The sequence below is a fragment of the Bos grunniens genome, chromosome 3 (assembly GCF_055505025.1).
Source record: "Bos grunniens cultivar Pamir isolate PY7600 chromosome 3, Bosgru_T2T1.0, whole genome shotgun sequence".
NCBI lineage: Eukaryota > Metazoa > Chordata > Mammalia > Artiodactyla > Bovidae > Bos > Bos grunniens.
The window spans coordinates 86,920,664-86,946,336 of NC_141167.1; the positions used below are offsets into that span (position 1 = coordinate 86,920,664).

The 25,673-nt window shown below is 38.2% G+C and overlaps 1 protein-coding gene across 9 annotated transcripts in view; it reads left to right on the forward strand.

Annotated features, from left to right (window-relative positions):
• The window catches only part of GPSM2 (G protein signaling modulator 2), a 113,885-nt gene that overhangs the window by 56,461 nt on the left and 31,751 nt on the right, over positions 1-25,673 (forward strand). For 3 of the 9 annotated variants that reach the window (XM_086391566.1, XM_086391562.1, XM_086391567.1), the window contains one exon: positions 22,113-22,415. In XM_086391566.1, coding sequence (XP_086247692.1) covers positions 22,360-22,415 — 56 coding nt within the window. In that variant the 5' untranslated portion in view covers positions 22,113-22,359. Of the gene's footprint in view, positions 1-3,758; positions 4,019-4,096; positions 4,409-11,380; positions 11,499-20,589; positions 20,654-22,112; positions 22,416-25,673 lie in introns of those variants that run through there. The other 6 variants (XM_086391565.1, XM_086391561.1, XM_086391563.1 and 3 more) reach the window with 6 other exon arrangements.

Sequence of the window (25,673 nt, forward strand, 5' to 3'; positions counted from 1 at the left end):
TAACTAATATGAGTGACAGAAAGTCATATGTGTAAGAGAAGACTTGAAAGCGGGAAAGGAGGAAATGATGATTCATTTTGGACATGTTGAATTTGCTGTACTTCCATTGTGGCTTTCGAATCAATACCCCAAAAAGATGAGTAAGAAGGGATTATAATACCTGAAATAGTTCAGTTCAGTTCAGTTGCTCAGTTGTGTCCGGCTCTTTGAGACCCCATGAATTGCAGCACGCCAGGCCTCCGTGTCCATCACCAACTCCCAGAGTCCACCCAAACTCATGTCCATTGAGTCAGTGATGCCATCCAGCCATCTCATCCTCTGTCATCCCCTTCTCCTCCTGCCCCCAATCCCTCCCAGCATCAGAGTCTTTTCCAATGAGTCAACTCTTCGCATGAGGTAGCCAAAGTATTGGAGTTTCAGCTTTAGCATCAGTCCTCCCAGTGAACACCCAGGACTGATCTCCTTTAGAATAGACTGGTTGGATCTCCTTGCAGTCCAAGGGACTCTCAAGAGTCTTCTCCAACACCAGAGTTCAAAAGCATCAATTCTTCGGCATTCAGCTTTCTTCACAGTCCAACTCTCACATCCACTCATGACTACTGGAAAAACTATAGCCTTGACTAGACGGGCCTTTGTTGGCAAAGTAATGTCTCTGCTTTTGAATATGCTATCTAGGTTGGTCATAACTTTCCTTCCAAGGAGTAAGCGTCTTTTAATTTCATGGCTGCAATCACCATCTGCAGTGATTTTGGAGCCCCCAAAAATAAAGTCTGACACTGTTTCCACTGTTTCCCCATCTATTTCCCATGAAGTGATGGGACCAGATGCCATGATCTTCATTTTCTGAATGTTGAACTTTAAGCCAACTTTTTCACTCTCCACTTTCACCAAGAGGCTTCTTAGTTCCTCTTCACTTTCTGCCATAAGGGTGGTGTCATCTGCATATCTGAGGTTATTGATATTTCTCCCAGCAATCTTGATTCTAGCTTGTGCTTCTTCCAGCCCAGCGTTTCTCATGATGTACTCTGCATAGAAGTTAAATAAGCAGGGTAACAATATACAGCCTTGACAGACTCCTTTTCCTATTTGGAACCAGTCTGTTGTTCCATGTCCTGTTCTAACTGTTGCTTCCTGACCTGCATATAGGTTTCTCAAGAGGCAGGTCAAGTGGTCTGGTATTCCCATCACTTTCAGAATTTTCTACAGTTTATTGTGATCCACACAGTCAAAGGCTTTGGCATAGTGAATAAAGCAGAAATAGATGTTTTTCTGGAACTCTCTTGCTTTTTCCATGATCCAGTGGATGTTGGCAATTTGATCTCTGGTTCCTCTGCCTTTTCTAACACCAGCTTGAACATCTGGAAGTTCACGTTTCACGTATTGCTGAAGCCTGGCTTGGAGAATTTTGAGCATTACTTTACTAGCATGTGAGATGAGTGCAACTGTGCAGTAGTTTGAGCATTCTTTGGCATTGCCTTTCTTTGGGATGGGAATGAAAACTGACCTTTTCCAGTCCTGTGGCCACTGCTGAGTTTCCCAAATTTGCTGGCATATTGAGTGCAGCACTTTCACAGCATCATCTTTCAGGATTTGAAATAGCTCAACTGGAATTCCATCACCTCCACTAGCTTTGTTCATAGTGATGCTTTCTAAGGCCCACTTGACTTCACATTCCAGGATGTCGGGCTCTAGGTGAGTGATCATACCATTGTGATTATCTTGGTCATGAAGATCTTTTTTGTATAGTTCTTCTGTGTATTCTTGCCACCTCTTCTTAACATCTTCTGCTTCTGTTAGGTCCCTACCATTTCTGTCCTTTATCGAGCCCATCTTTGCATGAAATGTTCCCTTGGTATCTCTAATTTTCTTGAAGAGATCTCTAGTCTTTCCCATTCTGTTGTTTTCCTCTATTTCTTTGCACTGATTGCTGAGAAAGGCTTTCTTATCTCTTCTTGCTATTCTTTGGAACTCTGCATTCAGATGCTTATATCTTTCCTTTTCTCCTTTGCTTTTCACTTCTCTTCTTTTCACAGCTATTTGTAAGGCCTCCCCAGACCAGCCAGTTAATTCAGGTGTTTATAAGCTCCTGATATTAAGGGTAGTGGTTGACAATAATGGTAATAGGTACCATTTATTGAGCAGTCAGGTTAACCACTTAAAACTTTCCTCACGTAAGCATCGCAACCACCCTTATTCAAAGAGGATTTACTATCTGTGTTTTACATTTGAGGAAACTAAGAACTGATGCTTTTGAACTGTGGTGTTGGAGAAGACTCTTGAGAGTCCCTTGGACTGCAAGGAGATCCAGCCAGTCCATTCTGAAGGAGATCAGCCCTGGGATTTCTTTGGAAGGAATGACGCTAAAGCTGAAACTCCAGTACTTTGGCCACCTCATGCGAAGAGTTGACTCATTGGAAAAGACTCTGATGCTGGGAGGGATTGGGGGCAGGAGGAGAAGGGGACAACAGAGGATGAGATGGCTGGATGGCATCACTGACTCGATGGACGTGAGTGTGAGTGAACTCCGGGAGCTGGTGATGGACAGGGAGGCCTGGCGTGCTGCGATTCATGGGGTCGCAAAGAGTCGGACACGACTGAGCGACTGAACTGAACTGAACTGAAGGCTAAAAAGGATAAAGCTAACCCATTCAAGATGAAGGAAATGGCAACCCACTCCAGTATTCTTACCTGGAGAATCCCATGGACAGAGGAGCCTGGCGTGGGATCGGAAGAGTCGGACACAACTTAGCAACTAACCCACCAACCTGTTCAAGGTCAATCAACCAGTAAGTGGCAGAGATGAAACTCAAATCTAGGTCTAGTTTGATGCCAAAGCTGTTATTTTAGCCACTTTTCCGTAACGCGTTCCTAATAGGAATGTTGCTTGGATCACTGGTTACGGCCATCATTCAGAGAGATACTGAAACTGGAGTTTTCTTAACACATTCTTAAGCCTGTAAAAACATTTAAACTTCATTTCAGTGGAGAAATATCTATTTGAGAAATAATCTGATTAAATTCATCAGATAATTAAACCAAGAGAGACTATAATCTTAATATTTTTGTAAAGAACAAACAGACCCATTTTTCAGTTAACTTGATATGAAGAGGAAATGAGCGTAAATAAAGCGTATTCTTCCTAGCGTATCTTGGAATGGAGCTGCTTAAAACGCAGCAAAGCTGCCTTCCAATTTTCCTGGGAACCAGCGATTCTGAAGTCAACACAAGTTTGCTTTTTTAACAGCTGGGAACACCAAGAATTGTCACACAGCCTCAAGAACTGAGGCTGCCTTGTTCAAACTCTCACACGGGGCCCTCTGTTCCTTTCACAGAGCCCTCTTTTTCTCAAACATCCCACAGATGCCGCTGGGAGACAGCCTCTGGGCCGGCACCAAGCCTTCAGGGCAGGAGGCACTTGTTTGGGATTCCCGTCTTTCAGTGGTCTTTCTGGTCTCGGCCAGACCGATCTAAAGGACGCTTTGCGGACCATATTTTTCGCCCACTCGTCAGTGCCTGAAGAAGAAACGGGAGGGCAGGAAAGTATTAATAACTTCGCTTTGGTGGTTGAGGACAGACCCTTGAGCAACGGAGGGACTAAGAGCCCACAGGCCCTCCCTCAACCTGACACGCAGTGCCCAGCCCAGCCCGGGGGGCGGAGGCAGCGCGCCGATCGCCCCGCCTCCCGCCGGCCATTGGCGGGTCCGAAAGACGCGGGGCGTTGTCGGTTTGAATGGGCGCGCCTGGAGCTGGGCGCAGGCGCAGACGAGGGGCGCGGTAGCGGGCGGGCGGCGCTGCGGGACCCTTGCGTGGCGGCCGACGCTGGGGGCGGTGAGGAGGGATCGGGACTTCTGGCCCACGTGACCTGGGGGCGGGGGGCACGCGCCGGCCTCCCGCGGTGCCTCCGCTTAGGGACCTGCCGCGGGAGCGGCGGCTGCCACCCGCCTGTTGCGCAGGTGGCTTCTGCTGCTGCAGCTTCGCCGTCTCCGCCGCGCTCCCTACACTCGCCGGCCCCCGGGAGGTGAGTTCGGAGGGGCGTTTGCGGACGCCAGACGGAGGGAGGTGACAGGGAGGGGGGGCGTGTGAGTGAGTAGGGGGCGGGCTCTGTGTCTGGGGTGTGGGGGCGATCTCCTTTGTTCGCGTCAGGAGGGGGCCGGAGTGGTCGCGGGGACGCAAGTCGAGAAATCAGAAATTCGGGGTGAGGAGTAGCCCGCTCCGGGTCGAGCACTCAGTTTCTTTCAGGTTGGACATTTAAAAATTAGAGTACATCCTAAGGGCTTTCTTCTCTAGTTTGTTCGTTTAGTAAAAAGGACAGTAGATACAAGAACAACTTACGTATTCTGAGTGTGAGTAACAAACAAAAACGCGAAACCCCGTGGAATTAAATCCGAGAAGGATGGCGTTTCTTGTGGTGAGTTTGCTGTCTAGAGCAGGCAGCCTTTGTCAGACACCTGCGTTTACCATACTGAAGTTAATGGACTCTGGGGAAATCAACCTGTCGCTTTACCATAGAAATTGATAGTTGGTGCAAAAAGTTTTCGTAAGCATTGAATGTCAAGAAAGCCCTTTGCTGAAAATCTATAGAGTATCTTGGAATAATAAGAAACCTATAGTTTCCTTGTTTAATGGTAACCAGTTAGCTCGTTTTTAAACTGGTATCATTTGAACTCTTAAAGAAAACGACTAAGGGTGGAAATTTTATTTGCTTTAATGTATAATATAACCCTCCCGTGGAATTAAACGAAGTAGATTCTTGGCTTTCCTTTCACTCGGCTTGTATTGGAGTCTCTGGTGGCCTGTGTGGGAAGCTGAATTTTGAAGCTGCCACTTTAGAAGGGTGCACGGAAGATTTCCGGCTTGATAATCACCTGTGCGATTACCTGATAAATACCACTTTTGCTTGGCTTATCATTATTCAAGATGCAGCTTTGGCTGACCGTTTCGAAGTCAGTAATCATCGTTTAAAGGGGGCAGATCGCTTTTGGTTGATGTGTGAGTGTGTGTGTAGTGTGGAGGCTCAGGGGAGGAGGGACAGCTTACCTTGAAGCTGATACAGAGTAAAAAGTTATGTGTTACTGTTTTAGAAGGCATTCCCTCCAAATCCTCTTTGGCTGGATAAGCTGTTTAGTTGTATTAACTTCTGTTATTAAATCAGACATGCAGTGTTACAATGTTTTAATATAAATCTCAGACTTGGTACTCGGCTAATTAAAACAAAGATAGGATATAGTAGTTTTTAAAATGGCCTTGTTCTTAAGCATAAAATGTTTCTAATTTACCTAAAAGATAAAAACTTCGTAATTAGATCTCTGGAATTTTAAAATTGAAAACATGACATAGATTTAGACTAGCATTCTAAATCTAATAGACATGTGATTTTTTTTTTAAATAACAATGGCAATTATGATTATTTCTACTATATTGAGTACTTTTGTTAAGTACCAGAGCCAGGCATTGAGGTGCTTTTTGTAAATCATATCTCTAATCACCAAGACACATGTTGGATAAGTTTCACTATGCCAAACTAACCCTGAGAGTTTAACTAGATCATTTAAGTAGTAACTAGTCACTGTGCAGAGATTCAAAACATGGCCAAGTCCCAGTTGCTTCTGTGTTTCTTTAAATCTCTGGGTCTCTGGATTCCATTTGTAGAGACATAATCCCACTTTTAAGATGCCTGTATATGCTGTGTTTTGCTGTGAACTATACAGAAATATTTCAGCCCTTCTTTTTGGACAGCTGTTCTCCTTTCAATACTTTATAAATCACATAACACTTTCAATATCCTTCTAATTGTCCTTATAAAAACAGTAAAAATATGAGTAAGATTCTTCCTGAGTTATTTACATAAATATAAATATCCATTTTACTGTGGAGCAGAAATGTACTCAAGTCTGGTTTTCTCACTACCATAGGATTCTTCGCTTCTTTACAGTTCTTACCTTCTTCAGGCAAGAAATCAAAAAAGTTTGTTGGACATCGATTCTGTGCAAAGCAATTTGCTTGGTGTTGTGAGATGAGGAGAGAAGGCTTTATTTTCATGAATGGTTTCTGGAGTTTTTGAAGTAACTTTCTTCTGTCTGTCAGTTTATCTTACTAACACAGATCCAACTTTTCAATTCCTTCGTTGAAAAAATCACAAGATTCCTTATCATACAAATACAAGGCCAAATACTCCTTCAGCCAAATGTGTATTCAGAGTCTCTCACAATTTAGTGCCTTCTTAGACTTCTCTTTTCTGACTCCTAACCCCAGAAAGTGGCACACTTTCTCTACAGTCCCACCCCCCTTTGCTTTTGTGTGAGCATTTCCCCGTGACTAAAATGCCTTTTCTCAATTTACCTAGTAGTAAGGTTTACCCATCCTTCAAGTTGCAGAACAGATTTCCTTGCCTCAAAAAAACTTTTCTTAGTCCTTTTAACTTAGAATTATTCTTCCAATATCATCTCAAAACATTACTGAATTGAATAGAAACATTTTCACACAGAATGGTGATAACTTTTGGAAGGAGAAAGCAGTTATATTTTCCCGTGAAGAATTCTGAATTCAAACTCTCTAGGGATTCTTTTAAGGCATATATAATCATTTTACATTTGGGATTTATTTCTCCTTAAAAATGTATTTGAAACCAGTTTTGTCATTTCATAGTTTTTCTGTTAAGAGAACTCATTCATTGTCATTTACTAATTCAAGAACAAGGCTCAGTAGACGGAACCACTTCTTTTCTCTTTCGCTGTTTAGTTCTTCATACATATATTAATTGGTTTAAGCTGATGGCTGACCAACATTGGTAGTAGTAAAGGGCTGTGAGTTGTATTTTCTGGTGACTTGGTGACCAGTTTTTCTCCAAGTTATGTTCTCCCCATTGTTTACAAATAAGTATTTCTTTTTTTTCTGTCATAGTAATGTGTTCATAAGATGATGTTTATTTTGTATTTTTTGAAAGCTCCTATTAATTGCATTAAGTTTATCCATTAACTTATTTATTAACAAAAGGTACAGATTGGAAAGGGCAATGATTAATGTATATATTTAGGGTTTTTTTTTTTTTTAAGGAAGTCGAGCTTAGTGTGAATCATAGGGTTTTTGGATTGCAGACATTTTTCTTGTGATTACCTGGCCTTATAACCTGAGTAGTCATTTGTAATGTACTGAAAATATAATTGGAGTTGATTGAATTTAGAATTTTTAAAAAATTATCATTGTGTCTTCTATAATCTTGATATTAAAATACTGCTTTGTATCCAATTTTACATGGTTACAGTAATTAACTAAAAGTAACTTATATGTTTAATTGAAACTCTAAAAGGTTATTGATTTTACTAATGATTAAAAGTACAGTATATTCAAAAATTTTTATAGGAGGAAAAATTAACATTATTTGTAAACTCTGGACTTCACTTTGAGGAGAAATAAGACCAAGTAATAGGGAGAAAACTACTAATTTTAGTCTAATGAACACAGATGAGACTTTTCTCCTTTAGTTGGACATACTTATATTTTTAAATATAAGTAAGTAGTCTTGTTGAAATAGGATTTTTGATTAACTGCTTTGCAGGGGAAAAAGGTAACCAAGGTTAGAGCTGTTGCATAAAAGAAACTAACTTTGGTTCTTGAAATTTTTAGGCAACTACCTCATCATACCCCATTCAGCAGTTTCAATGATTAGCGTGGTCACTGGCATAATTCATACTGGCTCCATATATAATCTAAAAATAGAGCCCCTTTCTAGTCTATCACCTTCCTCTCAGGAAAATATTCAGTATTCAGCTTCTTTCTGCTTTATCATGGGCTGCCAAACCCTAAGACACTTAAGAGGCTGCCTGTACAGTAATGATTATATCTGCAGTGCTTCGTGTAGGGACTGTTGGAAACTAATGTGAACTACAGACATTCAGCATGTCTCTTGTACGTAGCCTCATACACTTGGTCCTTTCTCACTGTTTAACAGCAGTGCTGAGATGAAAGCTTGAACTAGTCAAATCTATCTTCTAGATTCCATTTTGTTTTAGTATGTATCTAATTTGAAATTTCACGTATGACTTTTTTAAGTATTTTGATTATCCAGGGAGCATATTCTTTGAAGTCCTTTTAGCTTTATGTGATGGATAGAAATATAAATATTCTTCACCAAAATGGAAGATTATGTATAGTTTAGTTGTTTAGAATGGTGAACTTTTAGGTGTAAACCTTTGAAAACATGATGGGAAATTCTTATATTACTAAAATTGTTTTTGGATTATACCACTTTGAAATAGTTGCATTCATTGTTTTGCCTTTTAACGTCCACAGCTGTGAACCTAAATTTCTTTTGTTCTGATCTGCCAAGAATAAATACGAGAGTTTAAAATCAATAGTGCTTTGACTTTGCATGTATTTGCTGTTTTTCAAAATGATCCATGAGGGTTAATTTCAAAATAAATAAGAACTCTTCTGACTGGTGGTGTGCCTTTAAGATATAGATTTACTTGGAATCTAGAACTATTATTCTAATCTAGTCTTTGAATTTATTCTTTTTATTTTGCTGATCAGTGGTCACAAGCAGCTTATTAGAAAGTCTTTATAATAAAATATATATTTAGTAAGCAGTTACAGTTATTGTTTTTTAACCTAACTTGGCCTAACATCTTATAGACTTATATTGATTGTTGCAAACTTAAAGGTTAGCAATAAGTTAAGATGTAACCTTAGTTGATGTACATACTTTAGGATTATATATTTGCTAAAAGAAAACTTTATTGATTCAGTTTTTACAGCATACTCTGGCAAATTCTCCTTTCTCCAGAATGATAGAGAAAGAAATGATCTGCTTTACTATGCACTATTATTTTTTTATTAATTTTGAGTTATGTAATTTACATTTGATATATATGACAGTTATCAGTTAACGCTAAAACTATATGTAACAGTATAGATAGATATAGATACACAGATGCATATAATCTGAAATTATGTTTAATTCACAGTATTACACAACACTTATATTATTGGTAGAAAATATGTTGAATAAAGAATCAGACCTTTTTTGCATTGCCTTATTTTTTTATTTTATTTTATTTTATTTTATTTTTTGTTTTATTTCCGGGCACAGGGACGGGCCCGGGCGGCCTCCGGGGCTGGTCTCCGGCGCGGGCACGGAAGGACCGACCGACACGCACACCTGGCCTGGCTCCGCCTGGTCGCTCCAGCCTGCCTTATTTTTTTATCCCCTAGCAATTTCTCCTTAATTTTGCCACTGAATCATCACAGTTTTTAACAGTGTTTAAATCTCATTGGTACTTTACAAATTTTAATCTAAGAAATATTAATTTCTCATTCTATTTCCCCCATTCCCATCCTTCCCCATTTATCAAGTTTTATCTGATTTAAAATTATCTTAAGTTTGATATCTTTTTGTTTCTTGTGAACATAGCACTTACCAAGCACAAGTTTAATATAAATATTCCATTTATTTCATCTCTGAAGTATGACTCTTACAGTCCAGTTCATCAGTTACTGTGCATATTGCTACTGTTCCACCTATCCTCATAATTGGAAGTCTTGTAAGCAGCTGTCACTGTTTGACCTTTGCCCCTCTTCAAGCCATAGGGCATTATTTTCATTTTTCTGTAGGTACTCTTAGCTAGGTTACTTAATCAAGTACCTAGTGTTTCTTGATCCTGACTTCACTTTCTTTAGGCACTAATTTCTCACATCAGTCTTATTCTGATGGCAGAATAATTTTTCTTTGACTGGCTCAACACCTGCCACACTGAAATCAAGCTCTGAACTCCTGTTGGACTTTGCTTACTATAGCTTTTGCTTTTTCTTACACACTGAATACTCTAAGTAAACTTCCTGCTTTTACCTTCCTACTTTGAATTTTTCATGCATTGTTCCTTATATTTGCCATCCTGTTGCCTCTATATCGTTCAGATAAAATGTAACTAGAAATAGATGGTTGGATCAGATGACAAGCCATATTTAGACCATCTACAAATAAATTAGTGTATATTTCACAGTTCAGTTCAGTTCAGCCAGTCAGTCATGTCTAACGCTTTGCGACCCCATGAATCACAGCATGCCAGGCCTCCCTGCCCATCACCAACTCCTGCAGTTCACTCAGACTCAACGTCCATCAAGTCAGTGATGCCATCCAGCCATTTCATCCTCTGTCATCCCCTTCTCCTCCTGCCCCCAATCCCTGCCCGCATCAGAGTCTTTTCCAATGAGTCAACTCTTCACATGAGCTGGCCAAAGTACTGGAGTTTCAGCTTTAGCATCTTTCCTTCCAGAGAACACCCAGGGCTGATCTCCTTTAGAATGGACTGGTTGGATCTCCTTGCAGTCCAAGGGACTCTCAAGAGTCTTCTCCAACACCAGAGTTCAAAAGCATCAATTCTTCGGCGCTCAGCCTTCTTCATGGTCCAACTCTTACATCCACACATGACCACTGGAAAAACCATAGCTTTGACTAGACGGGCCTTTGTTGGCAAAGTAATGTCTCTGCTTTTGAATATGCTATCTAGGTTGGTCATAACTTTTCTTCCAAGGAGTAAGCGTCTTTTAATTTCATGGCTGCAGTCACCATCTGCAGTGATTTTGGAGACCAAAAAATAAAGTCTGACACTGTTCCCCCATCTATTTCCCATGAAGTGATGGGACCAGATGCCAACTGGTTTAAGCCAACTTTTTCACTCTCCTCTTTCACTTTCATCAAGAGGCTTTTTAGTTCCTCTTCACTTTCTGCCATAAGGGTCGTGTCATCTGCATATCTGAGGTTATTGGTATTTCTCCTGGCAATCTTGATTCCAGCTTGTGCTTCTTCCAGTCCAGCGTTTCTCATGACGTACTCTGCATAGAAGTTAAATAAGCAGGGTGACAATATACAGCCTTGACAGACTCCTTTTCCTATTTGGAACCAGTCTGTTGTTCCATGTCCTGTTCTAACTGTTGCTTCCTGACCTGCATACAGGTTTCTCAAGAGGCAGGTCAGATGGTCTGGTATTCCCATCTCTTGAAGAATTTTCCACAGTTTATTGTGATCCACACTGTCAAAGGCTTTGGTATAGTCAATAAAGCAGAAATAGATGTTTTTCTGGAACTCTCTTGCTTTTTTTGATGATCCAGCGGATGTTGGCAATTTGATCTCTGGTTCCTCTGCCTTTTCTAACACCAGCTTGAACATCTGGAAGTTCACGTTTCACGTATTGCTGAAGTCTGGCTTGGAGAATTTTGAGCATTACTTTACTAGCATGTGAGATGAGTGCAACTGTGCGGTAGTTTGAGCATTCTTTGGCATTGCCTTTCTTTGGGATGGGAATGAAAACTGACCTTTTCCAGTCCTGTGGCCACTGCTGAGTTTCTCAAATTTGCTGGCATATTGAGTGCAGCACTTTCACAGCATCATCTTTCAGGACTTGAAATAGCTCCACTGGAATTCCATCACCTCCACTGGCTTTGTTCGTAGTGATGCTTCCTAAGGCCCACTTGACTTCACATTCCAGGATGTCTGACTCTAGGTGAGTGATCATACCATCATGATTATCTTGGTTGTTAAAATCTTTTTTGTATAGTTCTTCTGTGTATTCTTGCCACCTCTTCTTAACATCTGCTTCTGTTAGGTCCCTACCATTTCTGTCCTTTATCGAGCCCATCTTTGCATGAAATGTTCCCTTGGTATCTCTAATTTTCTTGAAGAGATCTCTAGTCTTTCCCATTCTGTTGTTTTCCTCTATTTCTTTGCACTGATTGCTGAGAAAGGCTTTCTTATCTCTTCTTGCTATTCTTTGGAACTCTGCATTCAGATGTTTATATCTTTCCTTTTCACTTCTCTTCTTTTCACAGCTATTTGTAAGGCCTCCCCAGACAGCCATTTTGCTCTTTTGCATTTCTTTTCCATGGGGATGATCTTGGTCCCTGTCTACTGTACAATGTCACGAACCTCAGTCCATAGTTCATCAGGCACTCTATCTATCAGATCTAGTCCCTTAAATCTATTTCTCACTTCCACTGTATAATCATAAGGGATTTGATTTAGGTCATACCTGAATGGTCTAGTGGTTTTCCCCACTTTCTTCCATTTCAGTCTGAATTTGGCAATAAGGAGCTCATGATCTGAGCCACAGTCAGCTCCCGGTCTTGTTTTTGCTGTCTGTATAGAGCTTCTCCATCTTTGGCTGCAAAGAATATACTTACAGATACCTAATTTGACAGAAAATAGTTTACCTAAGGTAGTTACTTGAGTTTATTTTATAAGTGGATGTTTCGGCATCCTACTTTGCTACCCCATTAGCACTATGATGTGTATTATTGCTCTAACCTGTACCCTGAATTCTAAAGTGGAAGAATTTTATTTAAATATGTCCTTCATTCTTCCTCAATATTTATTCCAGTTCCAATTTATAAACAGCTACTATGTCTGATTTGAAACATTGCAACTGAAAGGGATTTGGGGAATTTGAATATTGTACTTTAGAGGGAATTATTAAGATAAGAGAAGTTTAAAGAATTTAAATTATCAAACCTGGAGGCAAGAAAAGTAAGTTATATTTATTATCGAATGGGTTTTACTAGTATATAGAGATACATGAATGAAAGAATCAGACCAAAAGTTATTGGCATTTAGGTTACAGTCAGGAGTAGATAGTTTAAATGAATCGAAATGTGTGTGTGTTAGTTGCTCAGTCACGTCCGACTCTTTGCGACCCCATGGACTGTAGCCCACCAGTCTCTTCTGGCCATGGGATTCTCCAGGTAAGAATACTGGAGTGGGTTACCATTGCCTTCTCCAGTAAATCAAAATAAGGACAAAAAATAGACAGTTAACTCTTGAAAACTGTGGAGGTGTGGGGTGCTGACCCCTTGTGCAGTGGAAAATCCATTAATAATTTTACATTTGGCCCCTCTGTATCCATGGTTCTACATCTGTGAAGTGAAGGGAAGGGAAAGTTGCTCAGTCATTTCCGACTCTTTGTGACCCCACGGACTATACAATCCATGGAATTCTCCAGGCCAGGATACTGGAGTGGGTAGCCTTTCCCTTCTCCAGGGAATCTTCCCAAGTCAGGGATCGAACCCAGGTCTCCCACATTGCAGGCAAATTCTTTACCAGCTGAGCCACAAGGGAAGCCTAAGAATACTGGAGTGGGTATCTTATCCCTTCTCCGACAGTGTGGATTGTATAGTACTATAGCATGTATTTATTGAAAAAAGTTCCCCTATAAGTGGACCTGTGGAGTTCAGACCCATTCAAAAAGATCAGCTGTAACTGTCTATCCCCTGTTTTTCCTAGTCACCTAGTTTGAAGATACTTTGTTGCCAGTGGAGTATAACAAGTCTGGGATTTATTGTTTACTCTGATTGCATACCTTGGATAGAGTCTAGAAGTCTGACTGGGTATGTAACTGGGGAGTCTGCCTGTTTTGACTTCCTAATCAGGTAATTAGACATGAGGCAGTCTACATGCTTCTGTCAGTTTCTAGGATATGGAAAGTACTTATTGCTTTCTCTTTATCTATAGTCAGACCAAAAAATGCTGTAAGTTAACAATTTTGTTAGCAGTGTGGTTTTTGGAGCATTGCTGTTAAACGTGGGAGGTGTTTTTAAGGGCATATGTGTTCTTTGTAAATTATTAGTTGTAAGTCTTAATGGAGAGTGGAAGTTAAACTTGATGACTTCTTAATATTCTTTCAAACCTGTAATTTCCATTCCATTTCCTGGTCCTGTCATTAAATTTTCTTATCTTAATGAAAAATTTATGATTTAATATTATTGTAAATTTTATTAGTGTTGTACTAGTAATACATAAAAATATGCAGTGAGTTTGTTAACTCCATGTGGAGCATGAATGAACATATTGTTAATAAACTGGTTAGAGATTTTTGCAACATGAATCATTGAATAAAGAATTACTTGTTTGTTCAAGAAAGTAGAGTGGGGCAAAAATAGCCTCTTCAATAAGTGGCGTAGGGAAAACTGGACAGCTACATGCAAAAGAATGAAATTAGAACACTTCCTAACACCATACACAAAGATAAACTCAAAATGAATTAAAGGCCTAAATGTAAGACCAGAAACTATAAAACTCTTAGAGGAAAACATAAGCAGAACACTCAATGACATAAATCAAAGCAAGACCTTCTATGACCCACCTCCTAGAGTAATGGAAATAAAAACAAAAATAAACAAGTGGTACTACTTGATTAAACTTAAAAAAGCATTTGCACAACAAAGGAAACTACAAACATGGTGAGAAAACAGCCCTCAGAATGGGAGAAAATAATAGCAAAGGAAACAACTGACAAAGAATTAATTTCCAAAATACACAAGCAGTTCATACAGTTCAATATCAGAAAAACAAACAACCCAATCAAAAAGTGGGAAAAAGACCTAAACAGACATTTCTCCAAAGAAGAAATACAGATGTCTAACAAATGAAAAGATGCTCAACATGGCTTATTATTAGAGAACTGCAAATCAAAACTACAATGAGATACCACCTCACACCAGTCAGAATAGCCATCATCAAAAAGTCTACAAACAGTAAATGCTGGAGAGAGTGTGGAGAAAAGGGAACCCCCTTGCATTGCTGGTAGGAATAGAAACTGATGCAGCCACTATGGAAGACAGGATGGAGAGTCCTTAAAAAACTAGGAATAAAACCACCATATGACCACCATACAACCTGGCAATCTCATTTCTAGGCATATACCCTGAGGAAACCCAAACTGAGAAAGACACATGTACCCCAGTGTTCATTGCAGCACTATTTACAATAGCTAGAACATGGAAGCAACCTAGATGTCCATTGACAGATGACTGGATAAAGAAGCTGTGGTACATATACATAATGGAATACTACTCAGCCATAAAAAGGAACACATTTGAGTCATTTCTAGTGAGGTGGACGAATCTAGAGCCTATTATATAGAGTGAACTCAGAAGTATAAATATCATGTACTGACACATATATATGTAATCTAGAAAGATGGTACTGATGAATTTATTTTCAGGGCAGCAGTGGAGAAACAGACATAGAAAACAGACCTAAGGACATGGGGTGGGGGGCGGGGGGAGAAGGGAGAGGGTGAGTTGTATAGAGAGAGTAACATGGAAATTTACAATACCATAAGTGAAATAGATAGCCAATGGGAATTTGCTGTATGACTCAGGGAACTCAAGCAGGGGCTCTGCGACAGTCTAGAAAGGTGGGATGGGGAGGGAGATGGAAGGGAGATTCAGGAGGGAGGTGTACCTATGGCTGATTCTGGTTGATGTGTGACAGAAAACCACAAAATTCTGTAAAGCAAATATCCTTCAATTAAAAAAATGAAGTGGCAAAAAAAAAAAAGAATTACTTGTTTGTTCAGTGACTAAATGTAAGATAAATACCACTTAATTGTTACAGAGATTGAATTTAAGAGTAACTTTTGGGGGATACTCTCCCATTGAAAATAGTAAAACCATTTATAAATTGTCTTGGTAAAGTGGTGAAATACATTCTTTTACAGTTCTGTATGCAGTCCTAATCAAGTAAGGTATTATGCAGCTCCATTTATATACATCTGTTAATTTAATTAATACTTATTTTTTTAATAAGTATGAAGTTAACTTTTTTTTTCAATACTTGGTGAGCTTGGGGATTTCATTATGATACCACGGCTGGAAAAATATTTCAATTAAATTGTAATTTAACTTAATTCTAATACCTCACCTTCTGCCCCATACTATAAATAACGTAAACCTCAAAGTGGTAGTGGAAAACAGTTTAATTGACAGTTTAGCTGTTGTGTAATTTAAATGCACTTTGGAGCTGTTGCTCTGAATACACTAATTCTCTTAATGTGTCTGCATGCCATGTTGCTTCAGTCATGTCTGACTCTTTGCAACCCTGTGGACCATAGCCTGCCAGGCTCTTCTGTCCATGGGATTCTCCAGGCAAGAATACTGGAGTGGGTTGCCATACCCTCCTCCAGGGAATCTTCCTGACCTAGGGATTGAACCTGTGTTTCTTGTGTCTCCTACAGTGGCAGGTGGTTCTATACCACAAGCACCAGCTGGGAAGCCCAGTTTCCTAAATGTTTTTTATTAAAGAAAAAAAGTACAATGAATTCTAAACAAAAGGAAAAAGAGGAGATTTGTTGGTTTAATAACCACTACCCATCTTTTCCTCCTTTCTTAAGATACTGCTTCATTTGTTGGCCAGGAGAGAGGATAAGAGGAATAATATTTTGTGTTTCTTATATGCCACTTTGGTTATTAATATGAAAACCTCATTCGCTCTAGGAAGTCCCTCTAGACTAATCCTTTCTACCTTGCTCCGCCTGCTCTGTTCCCTACTATCCTCTCTAATTATAGTTAATTAACAAAGCAGTGAATGTGTGTTAGTTAGAGTCTAGTTTATATTATAGCTGAAATACTTAAAAGGATGTTATGTGGAAAAGGAGTTAGGCTTTACTGGATGCCAGTAGAAGGGAGAAATGGGTAGAAATGGAAAGGTTGCTCAAAATATGGAATAGCTTGCTAAAAGGACTATTCAAAATTAGGATTAGCTGCCTTGTAACCTTTCTGGGAATGTGGTAGTAATATGTTGGACTAGCTCACCTATGGGGTTGTTTATAACACTGGATTCCAGGAATACATACACACTCACACAGACACACACATATATAATTTTGTTTATGTAAGCACATATATCTTATTTTTACCTTGTTTCTCTTAACTGTTACCTTAAAGGTTGTAGTTTAATTTCCTTTTTGATTCCATTGTTGATCCGTTGAGGTTTTTCAGTAGCATATTGTTTAATCTCCATGTAATTATTTTTTTCCTCATTTCTTCTTCTGTGGTTAATTTCTGATTTCATGGTGTTATGGTCAGAAAGGATGCTTGAGTTAATTTCTGTACTCTTAAATTTGTTGAGGCTTCTTTTATGCCCTGGTATGTGATCAGTCCTGGAAAATGTTCCATATGCACTTGAAAAGAACCTATATTCTGGTTTTTTGGATGTCTTGTCCTGAAAATATCAATTAAGTCTAACTGTTCTGTTACATTATTGAGTATCTCTGTTGCCATGTTGATTCTCTGAATGAAAGATCTGTCCACTGAAGTGAGTAGTGTGTTGAAAAGTCTCCTACTATTATTGTATTCCTATTCATTTTTCCCTTTATATCTATTAGTATTTGTTTTACGTATTGGGCACTCCCTTATTAGATGCATATATGTTTAATTCTTTTTTAACACCAAAAACATTTTGTATTGGGGTATAGCTGATTAACAATGTTCTGGTGGTTTCAGGTGAACAGCAAAGAGACTCAGTCATACATATACATGTATCTGTTCCCCCTCAAACCCCCGACTCATCCAAGCTGGCACAGAACATTGAGCAGAGTTCCATGTGCTATACAGTAGGTCTTTGTTGGTTATCCATTTTAAATACAGCGGTGTGTACTTGACTTTCCCAAAGTCCCTAACTGTCCCTTCCCCCTGGCAACCATAAGTTGATTTTCTAAGTCCATGAGTCTCTTTCTGTTTTGTAAATAAGTTCATTTGCATGATTTCTTTTAGATTCCTTATGTAAGGAATGTCATATGATATATCTCTTTACTGACTTACTTCACTCAGTATGGCATTCTCTAGGTCCATCCATGTTGCTTCAAAAGACCCTATTTCATTCTTTATAATGGCTCAGTAATAGTCTAGTCTATTGTATATGTATAGCATATCTTCTTTATCCATTCTTGTGTCAACAGACATTTAGGTTGCTTCCATGTCTTGGGTATTATAAACAGAGCTGCAGTGAACATTGGGGTGCATGTATCTTTCTGGGCCATGTTTTTCTCTGGATATATGCCCAGGAGTGGGATTGTAGAGTCATGTGGTAGCTCTGTTTTTTAGTTTTTTAAGGAAAATCCGTACTGTTCTCCGTAGTGGCTATACCAATTTACATTCCTGCCAACTGTGCCAGAGGGTTTCTTTGTCCCCACACCCTCTCCAGCATTTGTTGTTTGTGGATTTTTTGATGATAGCCATTCTGACTGGTGTGAGGTGATATCTCATGGTAGTTTTGATTTGCATTTCTTTGAACACTAGTGATGTTGAACATTTTTCATGTGCCTATTGGCTATCTTTATGTCCTCTTTGCAGAAATGTCTATTCAGGTCTGCTCATTTTTTGAGTGGGTTGTTTGTATCGATGCTAGTAAGCCTAATAAGCTGTAAATTTTGGAGACTTAATTCCTTATTGGTCACATCATTTGCAAATGTTTTCTCCCAATCTGTGGGCTCTCTTTTCATTTTGTCTATCATTTCCTTTATTGTGCAAAAGCTTTTGAGTTTAAGTAGGTCCCATTTGTTTATTTTTGCATTTATTTCCATTATTCTGGGACATGGATTAAAAAGATGTTGCTGTGATTTATGTCAGAGTATTCTGCCTATGTTTTCCCCTAGGAGTTTTATAGCGTCCAGTCTCACATTTACGTCTTTAATCCATTTTGAGCTTTTTTGTGTGTATGGACTTAAGGAATGATCTAATTTCATTTTTTTTTTTTAACATGTGGCTGTCCAGTTTTCCCAGCACCATTTGTTGAAGAGACTCTTTCCAACATTGTGTAGTCTTGACTCCTTTGTCATAGATTAATTGACCATAGGTGCATGGGCTATTTCTGGGTTTTCTATCCTGTTCTGTTGTCTATATTTCTATTTTTGTACTGGTTACATACTGTTTTGATGACTGTAGCTTTGTAGTATAGTTGGAGGTCATGGAGCCTGATTCTTCCAGCTCTGTTTTTCTTTTAAAGATTGCTTTGGCTATTTGGGGTCTTCTGTGTCTCCATACAAATTTTGAGATTTTTGTGTGTGTTAGTTCTATGAAAAAATGCCATTGGTAATTTGATAGAGATTACATTGAGTCCATAGATTGCCTTGGGTAGTATAATCATTTTTACAACATTGATTCTTCCAATCCATGAACATGGTATATCTTTCCATCTGTTTATGTCATCTTCAAGTTCTTTCATCAGCATCTTATAGTTTTCACAGTACAGGTTTTCAGTTGTCTGAAACAGAGTTTTCAGTTGTCTCCTTCAGTTCAGTTCAGTCACTCAGTTGTGTGCAACTCCATGGACTGCAGCACGCAAGGCTTCCCTGTCTGTCACCAACTCCCAGAGCTTGCTCAAACTCATGTCCATCGAGTCAGTGATGCCATCCGATCATCTCATCCTCTGTCATCCCCTTCTCCTCCTGCCTTCAGTCTTTCCCAGCATCAGGGTCTTTCCCAGTGAGTCAGTTCTTCGCATCAGATAGCCAGAGTTTGGGAGCTTCAGCTTCAGCATCAGTCCTTCCAATGAATATTCAGGACTGATTTCCTTTATGATTGACTGGTTTGATCTCCTTGCAGTCCAAGGGACTCTCAAGAGTCTTCTCCAACACCACAGTTCAAAAGCATCAATTCTTTGGCGCTTTTTTTATGGAATACTCTCACATCCATACATGACTACTGGAAAAACCATAGCTTTGACTAGACAGACCTTTGTTGGCAAAGTAGCGTCTCTCTTTTTAATATGCTGTCTAGGTTGGTCATAGCTTTTCTTCCAAGGAGCAAGCATCTTTTAATTTAATGGCTGCAATTACATTCTGCAGTGATTTTGGAGCCCAAGAAAAGAAAGTCTGTCACTGTTTCCAGTGTCCAGTCCCATCACTTCATGGCAATTAGATGGGAAAACAATGGATACAGGTTTATTATATATGGCCTTATTATGTTGAGTTATGTACCCTCCATGCCCACTTTTGGAGAAGGCAATGGCAACCCACTCCAGTACTCTTGCCTGGAAAATCCCATGGACGGAGGAGCCTGGTAGGCTGCAGTCCATGGGGTTGCTAGGAGTCGGACACAACTGAGTGACTTCACTTTCCCTTTTCACTTTCATGCATTGGAGGAGGAAATGGCAACCCACTCCAGTGTTCTTGCCTGGAAAGTCCCAGGGACAGGGGAGCCTGGTGGGCTGCCCTATGGGGTCGCACAGAGTCAGACACGACTGAAGCGACTTGGCAGCATGCCCACTTTCTGGAGAGCTTTTTTATTTTTATCATAAAAAGTAATTTTCTTTTTCTGTGGTATCTTTATCTGGTTTTGGTATCAGGGTGATGGTATCTGGTTTTGGTATCAGGGTGATGGTGGCTTCATAAAATGAGTTGGGAAGTTTTCCTTCCTCTGTGATTTTTTGGAAAAGTTTCAGAAGGATAGTTGTTAACTGTTCTCTAAATGTTTGATGGGTTTCCTTGGTGGCTCAGCTGGTAATGAATCCACCTGCAATGTGGGAGACCTGGGTTTGATCCCTGAGTTGGGAAGATCCCCTGGAGGAGGGCATGGCAACCACTCTAATATTCTGGCCTGGAGAATTCCATGGACTGTATAGTCCATGGGGTCACAAGGAATCAAATGTTTGATAAAATTGGCCTGGGAAGCTGTGAGGTCCTGGACTTTTGTTTGTTGGGAGGTTTTTAATAATAGTTTCACTTTTAATGCTTGTGATTGGTCTGTTCATATTTTCTATTTTTTCCTGGTTCACAGTCTATGGAGACTGTACCTTTATAAGAATTTGTCCATTTCTTCCAGGTTGTCCATTTTATTGGCATATAATTGTTCATAGTAGTCTCATGACCCTTGGAATTTCTATGGGGTGAGTTGTAACTTCTCATTTTTCATTTCTAATTCTACTGATTTGAGTCTTCTCCCTTTTTTCCTTGATAAGTCTAGCTAAAGGTTTATCAATTTTATCTTTTCAAAGAACCAGCTTTTAGTTTCATTGATCTTTGCGATTGTTCTCTTTGTCCCTATTTCATTTATTTCAGCTCTAATCTTTATGATTTCCTTCCTTCTACTAACTTGAGGTTTTGTTTGTTCTTCTTTCTCTAGTTGTTTTAGATGCAAGTTTAGCTTGTTTATTTGATGTTTTTCTTGTTTCTTGAGGTAAGATTGTATTATTATAAACTTCCCTCTTATAACTGCTTTTGCTGGATGTATATATGTTGACGAGTGTAAAATCCTCTTCTTGTATTGATCCTTTTATCACCATATAGCATCCTTCTTTATCTTTATGGCTTTTGGTTTAAAGTTATTTTGTCTGAGTATAGCAACTCTTGCTTTCTTGTCATTTTTGTTTCCATGAGATATCCTTTTCCATCCCTTTACTTTCAATCTATAAGTCTACTCTGCCTTAAAGTGGGTCTCTTGTTGGCAGCATATTGTAGTCTGTTGTTTTAATCCAGACTGCCATTCCATCTTTTGATTGGAGCATTTAGTTCATTGACATTTAATGTAGTTATTGATAGATATGTATTTATGCCATTTTAAACATTGTTTTCCTGTTGATTTTTGTATTTCTTCTTTGTCCCTTTTTCTTTTTGCTTTTCATTTTGTGGTTTGATGATTTTTTCTTGTATTATACTTATGTTCTCTTTCTTTTGGTTTCTGTGAATCTATTGTATGTTTTTGATTTGTGGTTACCCTGTTTTTCAAGTATGTTAACCCTTTCGTACATCTACTTGCCTTAGACTGGTAGTCATACAGGCTCAGATACATTCCAGGGGGAAAAAGATCTACATTTTCTTACTCCCCTCGCCCACATTTTACGATTTTGATGTCCTCTTTTACATCTTCATATTCATCCTTTTGCTGTTCATTGTGGGTATAATCGCTTTCAGAGAAAATTTTAAAATCAGCACAAATATCTTCTTTGAAGAAGTAAATTTATAGAGTTTAGGACTGACTTGTTCAAATGAGTTGTTGAATTTTCATTTTATTTGTTAATGGTAGTTTTTTAAATCTTAAAATATTACAATTTTAAGATACTAGTATTATATCTATTCTTTTATATTTGTAATGGAAAATATTACATAAAATTATTGTATTTTAAACCAATTTAAAAAATTAAAAAGTGCATGTCTCAAGTAAATATCATATGTTTACATCCTTATTTAGAAGCCCTCTGTTGATTAAGCCCTTTGCTGTTTTTCTGCCATAGTTGACATGACAGCAGTCTGTGAAATTAGCTGTGTGATTATGTACAGCTTGGAATTACTTTAGGTTGTTCTTTGAAAATAGGACTTCAAGCAAAACATCTTGTATTCCTTTTGCAGAAATGTTGCTGAAGTGCTGCTGAAAGGGCCAGAGATGCAAGGATTTGGGACACATTTTGAACCTTTAAGCTGTCTGACATTGACCTCCTTTCATTATTAATAAAGAAGAAGCAGGAGCTTAGGATGTATTAACACCAACTCATTAATATACTAACCGGACAATGTTCTGCAGCAATTCTACATTGTAGAGCTGGATTGGCACAAAATAAAATAATTTCTTAGTATACCCAGCTTATAATATGACTCGATGGAGGAAAATTTGATAAACATGAGAGAAGACCATTCTTTTCATGTTCGTTACAGGTAAGACTGCTGCTTTCTTAGTGGGTAATTTTAATATTTATTTAAACATGTGTTTAACTCTGATCATTTGAAATTTAAATATGAAAATATACTAGCCATAGTTAGTATCTCCTTTAAACAGTGTTTTCTTTTTGTTGTGGTTGTAGTAAGTTTTTATATCCTTTCTATAGGGAAATGGTAGTAGAGAACAATTATATTCTATAGTTTGTTTGCTAATATTCTGTGGAAGAGTTTATGATTAGTTATTTTAAACTCTGTTACTCTTTTTATAATGCAGATATTAAAGTGAAATATATTTCTAAATCTTCGAGGGTAGAAGATAGATTTTGTAGTGTGGTTGGCTGAACAACCTAATTTTTGTTACAATTTTTAAATAGTGATCTTTTATAAATGAGCTTTTAAGAAAAGGGGTGTTAATGTTGGAATGGGTGGGTACTTTCTAAACATGATAAACTAATAATCAGTTTAATATTTAGTGGTAAAATATTAATGACATTTCTAAGACATTTAGGAGCAAAGCAAGAATATGTATATCGTCATTATTTAATATTTATTTTGGAAGTTATGCTCATTGTTCTTAACTGTAAAATAAACACAAATATTAGAATGGAAGACTTAATTATCAGGTGATTAGATATTAATAGATTCCTTATCAAAACTGTTGAGTTAATATTAAATAAACATCAGAACTTCTAGCTTTGAATAGCGTTCTTATCCCTAATGAGTGAAGATGTTTGATACCAAACCTTAGGTATCTTAGCACTTGCATAGGAAAGAATGAGATTTACTGTCATTGGCTTTGGAGCAGATGGTTCATGTTAGGGCATGGTGCCAAGAAAGTTTATCTAGGTAAGCTGAGGGCATTTTTATTGCAAATTTAAAAGTTTCAAATGAAAGAAAATGGAAGACATTCAATATAATTTAAATGAATTTTTAATAGAAATGCTCTTGCTCTACCCTCTGGGGCATAGTTCCAGAAACCTCTGTGTCTAGTGTGAAGTCTTGCCAGTTTTACTTCCTAAATGCTGCTCAGATTTCATCTATCCATCTGGCTTCTCTCCACCACTGTGAAAGTTCAGGCCCCCATCATCTTCCTTCCAGACTCCCTCCATTCTCCATTCTGGCCTCTTGGAATCTCTTTTAAATTTTCCTCCAGAGGGCTCAGTCTGCAGATACAGAGTTAATCATGCAACCTCTGCATAATCTTTTTGGTGGCTTCTAGTCACTTGCAGGGTAGGGCCATGCTTAATGTAGTACACAGGAGCTTGCATTACCAGGCCTCTACGTGTTCCTTCATCCTTACTTCCTGCATTCCCTCACCTTGTTCCTTGTATGTGACTCAGTGCCCTTGTTCGTGCTACACCCTATGACCTGAATGCCCTTCCTACTTTATTGGTTTAGCTAATTCTACTCAATATCTAGGAATTCAGCTCAAAAATATTCTTCTGGAAACTGTTTCTGAACTCCATATTTTAAGTGCCCTCTCTGTGCTCAAATATCCTGTGCATCTCTCTCTCTTAGCACTAACTATATTAAAATTCAGTGTACCTGTTTATATGTGTTTGTCTCCTCCTCCTTTGCCACTCCCTACTTTGACTATTGGCTCCCTTTGGGCAGCCATGATGCCTAGCTTGTTGTCTGGCACCGCATTTGATGGAATGTCCTTTGAATTTCATTGGATATAACCATCAAATGAACTTGATGGTTCACTCTTGAAAATGTTTAATAAGACATGTAGTAAGATGTTTATCTGTCTTGCTAAATAGTTTCAAGAGTGGCTTACTTTTTAAAAAAATTTCTTTTTAATTGAAGGATAATTGCTTTACAATATTGTGGTGGTTTCTGCCATACATCAACATGAGTCAACCATAGGTATACCTATGTCCCCTTCTTCTTGAACTTCCCTCCCACTTCCTACCACATCCCCCCCAAATAGGTTGTTACAGAGGCCTGGTTTGAGTTCCCTAAGTCATTCAGCGAATTCCCATTGCCTATCTGTTTTACATATGGTAGTGTATATATTTCCATGTTTTTAATATTGTAACAATTGATGAGGAGTGGATTATACCTGTGCCTATAGGAAGATCTTAGATTTATTGTTTTTCATGATATAGCATAGGTCAAACATGGTTATATATTGATACAAGACTTCACCTATAAAAGAAATGTAAAACTTTTAACTATTTTTAGTAAGACTACACCAAACAAATCTCTGGTTTTGTCAGTCCTGTGAAATTAGCATTCTGTATATGACTGGATTAGTATATAACTGCAGGTAATAGTTTGTATCCCGTTTTTAGATGTCATGTCCTTGTATAGGTTATTTTTCTATTCTGGTAAACACTTAGCATGTGCTGTTGCATCCGTCTGGTTCTTTCATCGAGGTCCTCGTCTGTCCCTGGAGGAGCTTCTGTGGTACGGTGTGTTTGTAAATTTTGACATGGAATAATTCTTCAGATATTAAGAAACCTCCTAAGAGATATCAGAATGCTTTATGAAATATTTTGCAACTTATTTATGAAGGTAGAGAGAAATGGAGACTGACAGAAAAATGGGATTTGTTTCTAAACTTTTTAAAAGTGTTCAACTGATTTTAAATAACTGCCATTAAATTTTTAGGATTGATAATAGTACTGTGATTGTATTTTTTGAAAATGACTCCATATCTTTTAGAGGTACATACCAAAATATTTACAAATGAAATTCTATGTTTTCTAGAATCTACTTCAAAAGTTGCAGAGTGAGGGTGGAGGTAAAGATGAAATATATATTGATAATGTATCATATATTGGTAATTGTTGATGTAGAAAGGTAGATATATCAGGTTCATTATATTAATTTCTCTAGTTTTGTATTTCTTTGTTTAGCTTGTTATATACTTGTTTAAGTATAACAAAGAAATATAAGTAAATACTTTTATTTACTTATATAATTATACTGTTTACTTATATAATTTATAAGTAAATTATATAAGTAAAAAATATAAGTAAACAAAGAAATTTCCTTGTTTATACTTGTTACTTTGAAGAAAAACATTTCAATACTTTAATATAAAAATTAGGCTATTGCAATTAAGTTGTGAAGGAATGCAATTTTAGTATTGACTTTCAATTTTGCTAGATAAATATAATTATTAATAATATTCTTTCTGAAGAATAGTTTGAGGTAATGTGGAGTGGTGGAAAGAACACTGGATTTGGAGACAAAGACAGGATTTCACCTCTCAGCTTTGCCATCATATGATCTTAAGCAGGTCAC